At 40.6% G+C, this 17,955-nt stretch overlaps 1 protein-coding gene across 16 annotated transcripts in view; it reads right to left on the reverse strand.

Moving 5' to 3' along the window:
* OtopLa (Otopetrin-like a) overlaps positions 1 to 17,955 on the reverse strand; it is a 491,407-nt gene that overhangs the window by 15,591 nt on the left and 457,861 nt on the right. For 10 of the 16 annotated variants that reach the window (XM_067124076.1, XM_067124075.1, XM_067124080.1 and 7 more), the window contains 2 exons: positions 3,799 to 3,909; positions 2,989 to 3,169 (listed from right to left, as the gene is read on the reverse strand). In XM_067124076.1, the coding sequence (XP_066980177.1) occupies positions 2,989 to 3,169; positions 3,799 to 3,909 (292 nt within the window). The remainder of the gene's footprint in view (positions 1 to 2,988; positions 3,170 to 3,798; positions 3,910 to 17,955) is intronic. The other 6 variants (XM_067124085.1, XM_067124087.1, XM_067124086.1 and 3 more) reach the window with 1 other exon arrangement.

Genomic DNA, 17,955 nt, shown 5'->3' on the forward strand with positions numbered 1-17,955 from the left:
TGTACTTTCAGTGATCACAAGAGAATGGTCACCATTTATAGGTATTGCATCATCCATAATGTCGCTTGTTGTAGTGCTCAGAATACAGACTCTTTCAAGTCCACTTACAATACAGACCTTTTATCAGAGAATCCAGGTTCCTAGACCTTTATATAAGCACTGTATAGTGTGAGGGAGAAAAGCTAATTCTTGGCCCCACTTGAGAGATCTCTGTCAATGAGCTTCCTCCACAGAAGAATTCCCAAATATGAAGAAGAATGACCATCTGAAAATGTTTGTGATTCAAAAACAGCACTCTATTCCTGAGAAAATGGCTTGTTGAAGGGTGTCACTCTCAGTAATCCTACTTCCATTAGATTTTCTTCTAACTAATTCAGTTACCTGTTCACACAAAGTTGAATCTGCTTGATGAACACAGTAAACTGGTTTTTTCCAGTTGATCTCTCTTCAGTGTGCATAAGCCTCTAGTTAGATAAGGCCAGGCTATTCTAGAATTTGACACTATATTAATATATATATTCCTGCATGCCTCTTTTATGATTAGCTCTGTTAGGTACTTAAATTTTGGAGTTTCCTTCCAATAAGCTTTAGGGTATAGGCTACATCTTTTGCACTATGATTTATTGTTCTTTTTATTATATGTGCCTGAGGGAGTTCCACCATTTATTTACAGTAACAGGAATTATTTATATTTTATTTGCTCCCATCTGATAATCATGTTTGCCTTACCTTTTTATTATTATAGATGATTAAACTTCCCTGGAATTTCTAAAGTTCTGTTAAATCAACATTACACTATATCTGGTGAACACAAAAGACTGCAGACGTCGTGAAGAAAATGCAACCAGAAATTAGAAAAATCTCAGGCACAGAGGCATTAACATCAACCAAATGTTTTGTGAATCACCATTTAAATACCCAACAGTATGTAGAAGCTGATTAGTCTGCTTTCCCTATGCCATTCCCACAGTCCGAGCATGTGTTTTCTTATGTGCTTTTGGTATAGATAAGCTTTAGTGATGAGCATGTCCAACTTCAAGTGCAATTATGTAATTCAGTAATATATGAAGTTTTAGCTGGTCAATGGTAAAAGTAATAAGTCCCTTACAAGCTATGGTTCCCAAGCCCTTAACTGCAATCCAAATGGGGATGAGAGATGATCTTGCAAAAATTGAGAAAATTATCACACTGAAATTACACAATAAATCCAGAATTTTAAAATAAAGTTGTTTACTTCACCTCCACTGCTATCCTTAAGCTATGGGGTTGGTTGCCTTAATACATCTCCAACTTTTTCTAAGCATCTTCCTCCAGTTCATCTTGCCATCTAAGCCTTTTCCTGCCACTCAGACAGCAAATTAAAAAACATAGTACTGTATCATACAAATAAAACTGATATACATCTGTCGTGTATAACAGCACGAAGATTTTTGACATACTACGTAAAATGTAGCTTAGTTATGGTAATCAAGTTCTGTATAGCAACTGTGTTTGAAAGTGATTAGTGTGCGTTAAGTGAAATTTTAAGGATTCAGAAAGTGAATGGAGGAGTCAGAGAGAAATAGTGTTTTCAACTTTTTTCAGTATGCCATTTTCATGATTTTTTTTTTTATGCTACTGAGTCTACATTAAGATATGACAGGTAAATGGAATTATTTTCTGTAATCAATTCCAACACTATGTACATGAGGCTTTAGTTTATCAGGGACAGTTTTTTTCATTTTCCAGAACATGTATTTTAACAGCTTATTTTTTAAAGAACTTATTTCATTCTTATAAGTATTCCAGGACATTTTCTATGAAAATTCTTATTTATAATTTCTTCCTACCGAGTTCAATCTTACAGTACTAAATGTAACTGTATTTCAGTATAAATGTTTAGCCTATGAAATACACCATCAAGATGAGAGTAAACAGGAAACATTCAACTCCAAAATGTTTAGTTTTCCCATTTCTCACCGATGAATCCATGGCGGAACACAAATTTTAGTTACTTGCATTCAGTTCATCCAAGTATAATAGAAAACCATGGATACTAGAAAGAAAGGGGAAGGGCAAATGAAATAAATTGGACTGATACTTCTGCCCAGAGTTCAAATTTTTCTCTGGAGAATTCTACTGAGGTGTCGAAATGGCATTGAATACCGCAAGATGGAAAAAAGAAAAAAAAAACTCCTCTCTACCACTAGAGAAACTTGTGCCTACGGCAGCAGCCAAAAAAAAAAATAAATAAATAAATAAATAAATACAAAAAATAAAAAGTATGAAGTTGAATTGGCTCCACTTTATGAAAAATCTTCATCATTACCCCCAATGAGGTGTGATGCAATGGACCTTTATGATAATAGCATTAAAAAATTGGGTGCTGCATTTCAAGAAATATTTTACCCATACTGCTATACTAAGGTATGGAAATAAACAATAAAATTTTCTTTGTACATATATGACTCTGAAGATATTGCAGGAAATTCTCAGCTCATGGTTTTTGAAGGTTCTGTAAGAACTTCGTCTTCCACAATGCCTTGTCAAATAATGTTTTAATATGACAGTTTAAAAAAAAACATGATCTGGGCTGTTGAATTGTTTGGCTGGTGCAATGAAAAACTATGAATAATGCAAAGGAGTGTGGACTGTTACTCCTTGACCTGCTTCAACCTTCTTCTGGAAATTAAGATTGTAAAACAGTAGTTTGTTCTTGTAAGCAATTTCCTTGCTACTGTAAAATCCAAAATCCAACCACAGTTATCAAAGATCAACATACTGTCAAGTTACCTATTATGTAACAAAATTCTGAGCTACTACTACTTTTATGCAGCTGGTACTTCAATACTACATTACAAAAGTTTGTAGGCTGTAATTATACTAATTACTTTACAATTATTTTCTTTGTCTTTTTATGAACTCCAGCCATATCTACACTACATTCTCAGAATAGCTATAAAGCACAAAATTAATCTGAAACAAAAGAGTTTCATAAGCAATAATTACCTTGGATTGCGACCAATGTGTTTCCACATGATGTAGAGCACTGAAGCTCCAATGAGGGAATACTCCACAATGAATGGATATAGGTATGGAGCCGAATCAGACACTATAGAGCCCATGATTTCAACACGCTCACAGGTACGATTGACAATGTCCTCCTCAGTCATTAGACCACCAGTATCAGCTGAAAAAATCAGTTTTATTGTAAAACTTGTAATTCAATGACCTCGTAAAACGAACATGTCTGTGCAGAATAAACTTCATCAGTGTTATTTTTGGCTTAAAAACTGGTTACATATAAGCATCATAAAAGCTTATGAATGGTACAAAACATGCCATGATTAACAATTACTGCTAAAAGCAGCAGATGTCGGCATGCAATACTGTATAATAAAAAAAATAATTAGAGATGGCTTTAACATGATAATACAGTACCTCTTCAGTCTAAATATGTTAAAAGGCACATTATGGAAAACTAAAATGTCATGCAACATACCATGCTGCAGAAATAAAAATAAAAACTGGTGTATGTGCTACAAAATATAAAAGGCTGTATTACAGGGCTATACTGTTGTCCCAATATGGTACTAAGTTAATTAAATATGATACACCTAAGGACACTTAGTTGTAGTCCTTCATTCAAATACAAATCTGTAAGGACATACATTTAATAACAATACAATTCTGTGCCAAAATGGACTCTCAAACTTTGTACAAGCAGCACTAGGGTGAAAAGGCCACATTAATTAACATGGGGTTTGAAATAAAACAGGCGCAAGCTGACAAGAATGCACTTTAGTCCTACGGGCCTACCCTGCTGCAAGGTTTCATTGATTTCCTGCATTTCAACGAATTCGTCCAGATTATAGAGGTACCTGTTGGGGGCCATAAGGCCACGGTTTGCCAATGCTCGACGAATACCCTCTGTCAGTGGGAAAAGAAAGAATCAAACCTATGTATCTACACCACAAGAATGGTTAGTCTAAGAGAAGAATATTAGACACAAAACACACAAATACAGTTCTTTTGCAATTAACAAAGCTCTCTATAAGTTTAGAAACATTCTAGAAAAAGGTATTTACTCAAACATGTAAACATTGTGGAACTGAACGTAAAAAAAATTTGCAAACATAGTTACAAAAATGTATATTTAGTGTAAGATGTTTTACCCAAACTCGTTCTGCCTATACATTTCATTAGTCGACTTTATATACAGGTATTATTAACCTCCTGTGAACTAGTTACTGTACATTACAGCATTAATTTTTAGACTAAGAATTATGTATATGAGAAAACTTGTGGAGTATATTCAGCATCAGCAAAAGGTAAGATTTAGGTACAGAAACTGTTTAATAAATAGCAAACTACAATTAGGGTTCCTACAATAACATGAGAATTGTTAATAATGAATACCAATAAGTTGAGCGAGAGCAGTAAAGAATACATCATTAATAACTTTAGAGAACAGCATAACATACAGTCTTAATATTTATAAATAGGATACAAAGTGTTTTCAAGTTAGTTTCATGGCAATCCCATCACTCATATGTACCCACATCAGTTTTTAATGCCCCAAGACTCCACAGTCTCTTGTAGAAAAGACAGAATATCATTTTACAGTACACTGCATGAAAGTATAAAATATTTATATAGATAACTATATTAAATTTGACAAAAGAATTTATAGGCACCCTTATAAAACAGGATCTTTCTTAGATATATATATTTAAATTATCAACAGTAAATTTCAAACTAAAGTTTATAAAATACTAGGGCTCCTTGCTTTCTGCTCAAATGCAGCTCTCAATTTGACTTGTGAAGTCATATGCTCACAATTTTCAGGACTTACAAATGCTGTACAATATATGAATAGAAAGTTAGATTTTGTTTTTAATTAATTTTATTTCTCAATTTAATTCCATGTGTGAAGGGAGCATAACCTTTTTTAAACAGATTTTGTTAAAAAAGAATAGCTGCATCAGCTGATCTGATTTTGCAATAAATCTTTTCAATCCTTCTAATTATTCTCTTTTCTTCAATACTGGTGTTTAAAAAAATTTGGCCAATATTCATATCTGGTTAAAAGAATCTTGAAGTCATTCTGAATCTTGCACATTTAGTCCAACTGAAAGATGGTAAAGAATATAGCAATGAGCATCAAGTCAAATGTGAAGAGTAGGTCCTGCAGATTCTCCATTAAGCATATCCAATAGACACTTCCAAGGGTAACCATCATGCTGCAAAATATTGTCATAGGGTGTTTCCAAGGGTGTCAAGTGTTTCAATCACCTTGGCACATCTCTATAAAGAGCAGAGTGGTTCTGGTAGGATGAGGCTCTCTGGCTGGTATATATGTGGGTCCAGCAACTTGGATGGGAGCAGTGCTGAATTTCTATTTGACATCAGGGGATTAAGGAGTCTCTGTGAAACCTCCCAGACACTGAAGGTTGCTCTCATCTCCATATGTGGGCATTCGAGATAAGAGGAATCCCTGCAACTCCTGCTTGGTTCATTTGCCCAGCTCAGGAGCGCTGGTGAGCAGTGCTCCACAGGCGACTGCTGTTGGGAGGTGGAGCACTTCCTGAGTGGTGTCAAGGCTAGATTATGCATGCCTCCCCTAAGTGTAGGACTTCTAAGAAATGGAGGTGGCATAGTCTGCTACACTCTTATACTTTCAATACTTGCAATTATGTCTTCTTGTCTAATACTGATCTCACAGGTAGCTCTGGCATGACTGTGAATGGCTTCCTCATGGATGTGGCAGGAGATCCTCTTGGAGAGGTGCAATGTAGTCACCCTGATGTAAGAGCCAGGGCATCCTTGGAAAGGCATTTGTAGCAGCAGAATATGTTGCTTTCTTCTCTGTGGAAGGGGCTGAGTTGTTCTTCATTATCAGGCTGCTTGTCTTTCTGCTTATGTAGTATACAACTAGTTTTAATATCTTTTCTGAGTCTGTGGGGGTGAAAGTTTCCCTCTATGATTGTACGTAGGATGTGCTCATCTTCTTTATATTTATCATGGAAGTTTCCTTTGTAGAGGAGCATGATGTCCTTGTCTTCTAGGGTGGCAGAGTGGGGTTCCTCATTGTATAAACTTTCCAGGGCTCATTAAATGCCTTTCAAGACTTCTCTATTTGTGTACTCGTTGTTGATGAGGACCTGGGATATACAATCCAGTGTCTATCCAAGAAAAATAGTATGAGAGGTCTTCCTGACAAAGATGCCAACTTTTGTCCATTTGTACCTGCCAGGGTACTCAAACATATAATCAGGTTCTGAAAGATGGGTTCTCAGGTTTTATTTTCAGGTGCCATGAAAAGTGAGGTATGTGACTCTTGGTGACCTGTGGGTCCAAGATGTGTGTGCATCATACTACTAATGATTTTTTTTGTCTGTCACACTAATGAGTGTAGAGTCTGGGGACATTTAATGTCCATAAATGTGGGTATACATAAGTGGCGATTGTTTGAAAACCTTAATTTTGTATAATAAAAATTCAGTGTTTAAAGGATAAAAAAGACATTTATGAATTCACTCATAAATCTAAACTTCAGACAGTGTTGGCACAGCACACTAATTTCCTGTGTTTATTCAACAGACTATTTGTAAAAATATAACAGAGTGAATCATAAAACATAAAAAAAGTGTCATATTAATTGGATATATTGTCATCATAGTTCATCAATTAACTTGGTTTTAACAACCTCAGATACAGAAAATAAGGCCATTTACAAAGAACAAAAAACATGTTATATTTCAACTTCAACTAAACCCACAATCTTTCTTAACATATGGTAGTACTGTACTGTACTTATTTACTTCCTGGCAAACAATACAAGGAATACAGTGGTAAAAACCTAGAAACAAAAGAGTAATTCTGGTGAAATAAAGATCACTTCTAGAGCAAATAGATATTTTTCTTAAAATTGAAAAATTGTCTTATGTGCATCTGAAAAGGAAGCGATAAAAACTTTCACGAATCAAATGTAAAATGAAAGAATGCTATGGAATACAGTACCTTGACAGAACTTCAGTCAAAATTCAATGACTGGGCAAAAACATTTCTTATTGGTTAAACTTCTCAAAGTACCCTCAAAAATGAAAAAAAACCATCTTGGGCAACTTTCATATTGTATATTTTTGGGCGATATTAATTCTGTGCAATATATATTGCTCTTGCCATTCTGTTAGATTGTCAAATATTCCTTTATGCTTGTTTTATAAGTTATTGCTTCTTTCTGTATGTCAACGAAGGTTTCTCTACATCTCATAGGCCTCTGCATGAGAGTGGATGTTGTTGTAAAACACAGGTGGTTAAAGTTTGCGGTAGACACTAATAAAAGGATTTTGACAAAGGAAAAATCTATTTCTGGAGAGGGGCCCGTGTCACCCGGTGAAATAGTCCATTCAGCACTTATTTCTAGGTAATTCCGTTGCTAGATACCAGAGAAAGCTAAATGAAATGCTGGAGTTACTACCCCCAGAGCGAGCTCCACTAGATGGAGTCGTGTATGGAAAAGGGTGAACTACAAAAACACGGAACCTTATCCTATAGAGATTCCCAATGTCAAAAGTCCCAACGAGAGAGGTGCCGATACAAGCCCATGCACTACTAATGGACTGAATACAAGGCAACACTAGCCGCATTCCATGTTAGCACCCACCTCACTAGAATGAAGTTTATCAAGGGAGGAGAGAATGAAAAACAGGGGTGGGTCACCGGGTGACGGGCCCCTCTCCAGAAATAGATTTTTCCTTTGTCAAAATCCTTTTTCTGGATCGGGTCCCGTGTCACCCGGTGAAATAGTAACAGAGAAATAAACATCATTCTTATGCTATTAAAGACTTAAATAGAAACGTTGAAAACTAGGAGAATTCTACCCTGAACATAAGTAAGGTCCTCTAAGTTCATGTAATGAAAATAATGTAAGTGGTCACCGTCTAAGATCATGAGCTTAGAATAGCACCTGAATAGGCTTGTATTAAGAAAATACTTCCTGCCTAATAGCAGACCCAATGACAGTGGCCCCCTTTTTTAAAGGAGAGGACCTGACAAAATTACCGAGGTCCTGTCTAAAAAGCCTGCAAGAGAGAAAACTGAACACAGAAACAGACCTTGTAAAAGGGGAGTACTTTCCAAGGTGACCTTTGAAAAATGAGGACCTTCAATTGTAGATAGAAAGTTAGGGTGAGGAATTCACAACACTACCCCTGATGGGGAAACCAAACTGATTGGTTCCCCAGACAGGGCAGACAGTACAGGAAAACTAACACTAGAAGCTAAGCTGATTAAAAATTTTGGGACTTCCTTAACAAGGAAAGGTAAGAACAAGATGATTGTTGGTTACCGAAGCTAACTCCGATACATTACTCAAAGACCAGGAAACCGAATGTGTGGACGGAGTACTGTTCTTAGACGAACACAGACCTTAGGGATGAAAGTTAAGGGCCTGTGAGTCTGGTTCCAACAAAACACTTTCCTCGAGGCCAATGCGCCGCATCAGTACTGTAGCTCCGAAAACTATGTGAAGAGTGCTAGTTACTTAACTGCAGAACCATACTGCAGTAGAGTAGGATCCCTTAACTGATTTCAGGAAAACAGTAATAACAGGACCAATATCAGTTTCCTCCTAAACTGTAAGATTCACAAAGACCACAAAGCCAGGACATCAGAGTTTGAGGGGGCTGACGCAGGCTGAGTTTATACCAGACGGGACAGCTTGATAGTTTGTGGCTGAATTGGGTTGCAAACAGACCTACTTCCAGGCCCAGGAAAAGGTCACAAAACTACCTGAATGACGCTCCGCCTAAGGACTATTCCGACACCAGGGGGGAGGCCCTGGATAGGGAAAAAGCAGTGACCTTTTGGACCCCTACGAGAAGGGTGGTAGACAGAGGCACCTGCGTCTGTTGGTTATGGAGAAGAATGAACCATAACCTGAACGAAGCAATTCGAGTCCAAAACCACTTGTTTACGCAGCGCACTATTGCTGTTTTGTTCAGAACCAGCCTAAAGGAAACCACTTGGGGTAAGAAGTTTCCCAAGGACAGGAAGACTGTCACCGCCCTCCAAAGCATTGATATGGAACTGCGGAACGTGACCGACTAAGTACCATGTACTTCATTGGGCCAAAAAATATCCACCTCACCCGCCCAGAGAGGTGACGGTGTGGAATACTGAGGCCGGAGGGGAAAGCTGAGAGGAACTGACTTCGGTAAGCACTTGACAGTTGTGCAAGGCCGGAGGCCACTATTCAAGCAGGAGGAATCAAGGAGACACGCCCCTGACTCCACCATACCCGGTCATAAACTCCAGCTTTGACTTCAGAAGGAGAACCGTCACTGAAGCAAACTGGAGAAAACCCAGGACCTTTTCTTGGGCACGGGAGAGGTATGCTTGAGATGATGAAATGATAGGATGCCCTTGCTATCTCTTTCCACTTCCACTGGATTCATAACTACGGAAGGCTACCCTCCTGAATCAGGTGGATTCCTTCCTGGTTACTTAGAAGCCCAAAGACTCTAGAAACCGATTATAATGACCGCGCCCTCAGGCAATTCCCGACGCTGGGTGCCCAAATGAGCCAGGCAACTAGATATGCAGCTAGCATAGCCTCCTAATACCGGAGCTGTTGAACCACGGTACTGTTCAAACTGGCAAAGACTCTGGAGCCGCATTGAGGAGGGCATGAACCTGAAGGGGTACGCCTGCTCCCCGAGTCTGAATCCCAAGAAGGGATAGGACCTTTCTGCAACCAAGATGTGAAAGGAAGCGTCGGAAAGGTCTATAGAGGTGGTTACGGCTCCACGGCGCAGTAGGATCCGAACCCACAAGACTGTAAGCAACCGAGACTTGCCGCATGAATAAGGAAAACAAACGGGACACGCCCGAAAAAATTTTCCAGTGGAAGGGAACTTCCTTGGCAGACTGAAAAAGCCTGACAGGCCATTCACAAAGACCCCAGAACTCTGGCCGGAGGCTGATTGAACCTGATTGGGGGGAACAACAGTCCAGCTCCACCCGGGCCCTGATAACTATACTCTGGGCCCAGGAACTGAAGTTCCAGTGGCCCCGAAAATGGTACAGCCTCCCACCCATATGAGAAATACTACAGGAGGAGGCTTGATTGCCTCCCGTGAAGCGAATGCCTTCCCAATTTCTCGGAGAGGAGTAGGATGCATCCCTGCTCTATGATAACCCCGAGGGTCAGAGCCTCTGGCCAAATGTCTAGTGAAAATTCTTTCCTTAGGGTTTTCGTATGAAGCAAAGAAAACTCCGCGGCACGTGGGGAGGCAGAGACACACGGGGCGTTACAAGGGGCTGATGTGTTGGCTGAACCCGCACACATCGAGGTGGAGGCTGGAAGTGAGAGCTGACGGCTGTCTAGGGGCAGAGACCTGAAGAGCCTGCACCACCGCCTGAGCAGGGGGGCTCTTGAACTACATGAACTTCTTGCGGACTTGGGACAGGTCCCGGCAAGATCAGACCGTTTCTGCTCGTAGGGTAGACACCCATGAGAACGGAGGCTCTGGGTAACAATAGTAGCCCCAGACGGGCCGTAACAACGCCCACCTGGGGAAAAGATTAATTCTCCAGGTGAAACTGTTCATAAGATTTTTCAGCTCAAGGCGGAACGGGCAAGCCTGACTTACACCCTGTTTCAGCTTCCGAAAATTGACTCCGGAAGCTTAGGGAGCTGTACGCTGAATAAATTAGAAGCGTAGTCCGGGGTTAGAAGATTCACTGTGAATGTATCTGTGATATCTGTCTCCCGGAAATGCCTCAGCGATACATTTTCAAAACAAGCCTGTTGATAAGAGGGGCTACATTCGGAGCACAAGGGGTAGAAACTGGGCTCTCAAAGAGAGCACGGTAAGACCCCACAGCTGGCGTGAACTTGGAATTCTCCGCCTGCCACTCCGTTAGAGTCCTCAGGGAGACGATGTGTCCAGCCCTAGCTGAGGGCTCACTTATGGATCCTGCCAGACAGATGCCATGCTCGTTCTGACAGTCTGGTAAAGCCCGGATAAGAGGATACCAGACCGAAGGGAAGAAATGCCCTTCCACCAACCTCCATGTGCCCACACCCCGACAGGAGGGTGCCTTCATGCTGGGAAGCATAAAGGGAAGGCACCAAGATTCCCAGACTGGAGGGGAAAAGAGGTGGAGATGTCCGAACGATAGAATTCGAACGGAGCAGGACTTAACAGGTGATCCATTGACAATGAGTCTTGAGATTAATCTCTTGGGATTTAAGCTCCTGGGAAAGGGAAGGCATGGACCATGACGTAGATAGTTAGTTTAATAGGTTGACAATGACTCTCATAACGAGCTCCTTATAAGGAGACCCGTAAAAGAGTTTTCAACAAAGGAAGGAGGGGGTAACTGCCTTGCTTTGCTTGGGCCGTGTCCCTTTCCAGAAGACGAGGCCAAACTCGTAGATGGCACCGGATTAGAGCTCCGAGACGTCCTTGAGAGGGCCCCGGAGCGGGTCTTCTTGGTTTAAAAAAGGGTTTTTTTTTTTTTTTTTTTTACTGACTTCACCTTAGGGACGGTAGACCAGGAACCGTCGAAAAGGGATGAGAAGGTAACGAATCCCCTAAAGGAAAAGTTTGCCTCACCTAATTCCGAGCTAAGCGGAAAAGGTTTATCTCAATTATTCCCGCACCTACTTATCGCTCCGGGACGATGTTCACAGGTCCGAGAACGAGACAGAAGGCCGCAACGTCTTCAGAAAACTCTCCGTAAACAATTAACTTGAAGCGAAGAGTTACGAGACTTGCGGCCGGCCTCCAGGAGGGGGAAAAATTAGGACCCCAGACACCGGAGGAACAACTATCAATAAGTTATATAAGACGGAGTTTGGCAAAGAAAAAACCGATAGGTATATATGAAACCTACCAATTTACCGAGAATCTCGCCCGGAAACGGAGTTTGGCGGAGGAAATCGATAGGCGTATATGAAACCTACCGATCCACCGAGAATCTCACCCGGAGAGAGCCCAAACACCGAAAGATTAACTATTAATAAGCCACAAGAGGCGGAGAACCGATAGGTTTATATGAAACCTACCGAATTAACGAGAATCCCGCCCGGAGACGGAGTTCGAAAGAGCGACTATTAATAAGCCACATGAGGCGGAGCTTGACGGAGGTAAAACCGACAGGTATATATGAAACCACGGATTCATCAGGTAGCCTGCTCGGGAGAGCATAGCGCATAACGCAATCTGCCGGGTGCCAAACGACTAATAATAAGCCAAAGGAGGCGGCGTTTGACGGCGATAAAACCGACTGGTGTAAGGATTCATCAAGTAGCCTGCTCGGAGAGAGCATAGCATACTTTACAACCTTCCGAGTCAAGAATAAGTCACATGAGGCGGAGTTTGGCGGAGATGAAACCGACAGGTATATATAAAACCTACGGGTTCATCAAGAAGCCTGCTCGAGGGGAGAGCATAGCGTACTTCATAACCTTCCGTGCCAAACTATAAATCCAAAACAGACTGCGCACCAGAATGGGAGCTATAGACTCCGTGATCGCTGGTTTGTTGCAGGATAGCGGAGCATCCCTGCACTTGACAAAACCAGCCAAAAACGTATGAGAAAAGGGCATGCTGGAACGGATGCCGGAGCAGAGTACCAGTAGCAGCCATAGCCTAGTCAGACCAGGAAAACCACCGGAGAAAACCGAGAGAAAACCGGGCTAACAGGACAAAACTCATAGACATAAAAACAGAGTCAATGGAACATTCAAGCGATCATGTTTGAACAAAATGTGGGAAGGTTATGAACTGTTCGAAGTGGGCGCACTCCAAGCCAAGAGAGGAAAACCCCGGAGGAGGATATCCTGAACGAAGTGATAGCGGTGGGGGGAATAAACGCCGACCGCTAAACACTAAAACCGCCGTAGCAGTAAGCAAGGAGAGCGCCCAACAAGATAACGAAACACCGAACAGGTAGTAGCAAAAAGGAGGGGGAACGCAAAGTAAATAAAGCAGAAGACAGTTAGGTGGAGAACGCTAACTGGCCTCGTATGAGATCCCAACAGTGAGGTGCAAACATGTAGGAAGCACCACGAAGGGAAATAGTCGACGTAAAAGGAAGGGGGAAGGATAGGCCAGGAGGTTGGTAACCCAAAGCAGCGACCAGGGTGGGACAACACTCCCCGGCGCCCAGAGATTCTCATAGATCCCCTCGCTATGTAAGCTGTGTTGCACGACAAGAGCGAGAGAAAAAGAGAGGAAGGGCAAAAACCTACGGCCAGGAGAGCAATGAAAGATAAAGGAGTGTGAACAGGAGTGGGGAGAGCACTCCTGGTCACCTCCAGGTCCAGGTGGAGTGCCAACTCAGACACACCAAGGACAATCAATCAATGCAGAGGAGGGGATGTAGGCTACAACATAAAATAAGGATAATTGCTCTCAAGCCTTGGAAAGTTAACAAACTTTGAAAACAAACCAAGGGGGAGAGAGAGAGCAGAGGATAAAAGGGAGAGAAGGGGACTCTCGAAACCACAAAATAACATATATATAGTCGGTAAAAGAAGTGTGAACAGGAGTGGGGAGAGCACTCCCGGTCACCATTGGTAAGCAACCCAAAGAAGGATTGAACTAGGATAGGCTACGCAGGTAAACCCTCGCTATTCCAGCTTAACTTATTAGGAACATTAGCCTAAGTGAAAAGCCAAACAGGGAGAGGGTGGACGAGGCAATATATCCAAGTCAAAACCAAACAAAGGGAAGCACCAGACATAAAACACACATGTACAGAACGAGATCACCGACATGAAACTCATACGTACAGATCGAGATCGTCCCCTCTTAACGAATTTTTCCCCCGAAGGAAAAAGTGTTACCGCCAACCCCTAGGCTAACCTAACTGAGGCAATGTAAAGGAAGGAAGCCTAGGAGAGGGGTAAAGGCTAACCAATAACTCAAAAAAAAAAAAAAAAAATCATAATAAAACAAAAATTGTCTATAAGGTACATGTAGGAGGATAGGCAGGCCCAACACAACATGGACGTGAAGGGACATGACCGACCTCCAGTTAAATGAAAGTATCCCAAAATTAAGAAAATTCAAAAGCATCCAAGCACAAGGTCAAAAATTAAATGTAACAATGAAAATCATGTTCCCATACACTTAGAGAAGTGAGTCTAAAACAAGGCAAAATAAAGCCAAAATAAGAAGCAAATAGGCCCGAGGGGGAACCACGTAGCCTAAACAGCAAGACAGCACTTGACCAGGAAGGGAACACAAAATTCACAAAATAAACAAAATTATAAAAACAAAGTAAAACCGTGAACAATACCAATGAAAATAAGATCCCCAAAGGCTAAGAGAAGTGAGTGACAAAAATAAAGCATAATGAGGCCATGATAATAAGCGAATGGGCTCGAGGGGAAGCTCATAGCCTAAACGCTCAACAACATTTCTCGTAATGAAGCCACGATAAAAATTGAATGGGCCCGAGGGGGTAGCTCGTAGCCTAAACGCTAACCATCACTCCCGTAATGAAGCCATGATAAAAGCGAATGGGCCTGAGTGGGTAGCTCGTAGCCTAAACGCTAAACATCACTTCCGTAATAAAAATCACTCGTAATGAAGCCATGATAAAAAGCGAATGGGCCCGGGGGTAGCAAGTAGCCTAAACACTAAACAGCACTTCTCGTAGTAAATGGGTACAGAACAAACAAAAATTAATCAAACCCACTAAAGCTAGGGATCATTAATGGTAAAACATCCCAAATAAAAAGGGATACAAATAAAAAACACAAAACAAACATGCCGACCCAAGACCAAGAGAGGTCAAGAGACGACGTGAGAGGAGATCGAGACGGGCATTATAAATCCCTTTAATTATTAAACTAAAGGAAAATAAGAAGCCTCAATCGCCTAAAAAACAACAAAACACTGGTACTCAAGTAATTGAAGAAGAACCTTGCGAGGATTTCCATAAAAAATCCAAAATAGAGCACAAAATAAGGATCACAACGAAATTACGTGTGAACGAAAAAACGTGCTAAAATGGAATGCGGCTAGTGTTGCCTTGTATACAGTCCGCGAGTAGTGCATGGGCTTGTATCGGCACCTCTCTCGTTGGGACTTTTGACATTGGGAATCTCTATAGGATAAGGTTCCGTGTTTTTGTAGTTCACCCTTTTCCATACACGACTCCATCTAGTGGAGCTCGCTCTGGGGGTAGTAACTCCAGCATTTCATTTAGCTTTCTCTGGTATCTAGCAACGGAATTACCTAGAAATAAGTGCTGAATGGACTATTTCACCGGGTGACACGGGACCCCGATCCAGAAAATCTTTTTAAGTTTTTGCTAACCACAGGAAGCCAGATTTGGATGAATCTATTTATGCCTGCTTGGTTACCAAAATGGCAGCAGTTCAGGAAACTGACTCTAAGGCTTGTTTCATTTTCACTGGTGATTGCAATGCTCATCATACTGAATGGCTGAACCTAATTACTGCCACAGATAACCATGGTGCTGCTGCTTTTGATTTTTCCACTACTTCTCATTGCAAGCAGCTGATAAATGAACCCAAACCCCAGCCCGGCAACCATCTTGACCTTGTATTCACAGAGTAGGTTCACCATTAGGCTCATCTGATCGTAGTTTGGTTCAGGTTAATGTGGAAATGGACCAAGTTGTTCCTTCAAGATAGCTTTTCTAGATAGGTACTTGAAATGTTGTGTTTGAATGATCCTTTAATCCTCAATGAGAGATCATCCTCAAACTGTCTATGAGAAAGCTTATAATGAGGGTGTGAAAGAGACTTTGCCCTCCCGTAGTAGTGACCATAACTGGTGGTCTACCCTTAAGTCATGACTTTTTGGAACTGATTCTAGAATGCCTCCCTGTGTAGGAGCTGACTGAATTGCCGAGTAATGCCTTAAACAGAAGTAAGAATTTTTGGATCAAGTCTTTGTGAGCAAAAAGTGTGGTGAGTCCTTGGCATTGTTGCAGTCATGCTTTGCAAAGACTAAGTTGTATTCATTGACCTTACAGATCTAGAGAAGTCAAACCTTTGCTGCTGGGGTTTGACAGGCATGGCAGCATAGACTCCAATGGGATCTTTCCCATCTATTTTTTTTTAAATACTGCTAACTTCACTGCTCTGAAGACTGCCACTACTTTTCAAAAGTTAGTTGGACATGCAAGTTTTCCATCTGTTTGGAGGAAAAGTAACAATGCTACAGTACATAAATGACTAAGTCTGTCCTCATACCCCTCAGAATATAGGCTGATATCTATTACCCTTGTTTTAGCTAAGGTTTTTGAGAGTCTGCTCTCTAACATCTTTCTAAGTTTGTTGAAGATAATAACCTTCTACCAGCATTACATTTGGGTTTCATAAAGGCTTTGCCACTTGTGATGCACTCGTGTCAATATCTACCATCTTGCGGAGTGCTTTTGATGAGGGTGTAGAGGCATGCAGAGTCATCTTAGATATTAGTGCAGCCTTTGACTATGTGAACAATAAGAAAATTATCTATAAGCTAAGATTATTAGGAATTGGTGGATCTTTTTTCAATTTTGAAATGAATTTCTAATAGGCAGAACCCAAAGGGTCTGTGTTGATGGTCAATTTAGTAGCTTTAGTAGTGTCATTTCGGGTGTTCCTCATGGTAGTGTGCTTATACCCTTGCTAGTTATTATCTATACTAGTGACTGAGGCAAGGTCAGGGGAACATACTGACTGATGCCAATTTTCTGGCTGTTGTTTAAAATCCTCGAATAGAGATCTGGCATGAGTGGAGTAGGGTTTTGGGGCATGAAGCTTAACCCTTCTAAAACTCAAAGTACAGTAGTTAGTCGGTCCAGAACACTTTTGCCTTTGCATCCTGAATTACATTTAAACGGTATGGTTTTATATGTCAGTGACTGCTTTAAGATTTTTGGCATAATGTTGATAAGAAATTGACTTTTGAGAAGCATTCGGTATACAAAATGCTGCTTCCTCTATTTCTCAGAAAGCTGGTATCTTGCAGAAATGTTTTCATATGTTTCCAGGTGAAACTATTATATCTATGAGTTATAACTCTTCTCTTCTTTCTTGTTTGGAGTGCTTAGGCCTGACATCTGTATTCCTATGACAATAATCAGTAGCAGTAGCATTACTGATGCTGTTTCAACAGAATGCTACAAAAAAGATCACACTGTATGAGTTTTCTGGAATCCTTAGGATGGGCAAACACTGGCACCATCAGTTTCAAAGCTTACCTTAGGTAATATTCAACTCCCTAATTAAAGGCTATAAAAATAAGTCATTACTGCACATACACATACACACATATATATACTGTACATACATGGTACACTTATATATATATAGATACATAGTACAGTACAGTAAGAATGAGGCTTGCATTACTTGAGTTTCTTTCTTTCAGTCTGATAAAACGTTATGGATTTATGCTGCAAACATTGAATAACATTTTCTACTTCAATTTCAAGAAAACCTCAATCACAATAGCAAAACTTGAATGAGAATTCAAACTGGCAATATTTACACAGATAGACTGCTATGAAATTGAATTGCAAAACTGCTCTTAGGAGGTACTGTATATTTTTCTTAACATACATAATCTCTGGATATGGTTTGCTATATAATACCCTATGCAGGAGACCACTTTAATTGAAGAGCTTGCCTAGTTATGTTGATGAGGTTTACATATATTCAGCAAAAATACCTAAAAAAAAAAAGGGTTATGGACTTTCAATTTCAGAAATTTTCATCAACTACATGTGATTTCAGCTTCTTCAATTCAGATTTGACATGTACTAATGAATGAGCAGATAAATGGAGATAAATATGTATTAAAAGCATGGAAGTTAATTCAGATATATCTGAGTAAATACAGTAGTCTCATTAAGAAAGAACCACAAAGCATTCTCCTCCCTCACATCTGCTGACACTACAATTTCTTACCATTTTCGTCACGCAGATAGAAA

The sequence above is a fragment of the Macrobrachium rosenbergii genome, chromosome 22 (genome assembly GCF_040412425.1).
Source record: "Macrobrachium rosenbergii isolate ZJJX-2024 chromosome 22, ASM4041242v1, whole genome shotgun sequence".
Lineage (NCBI taxonomy): Eukaryota > Metazoa > Arthropoda > Malacostraca > Decapoda > Palaemonidae > Macrobrachium > Macrobrachium rosenbergii.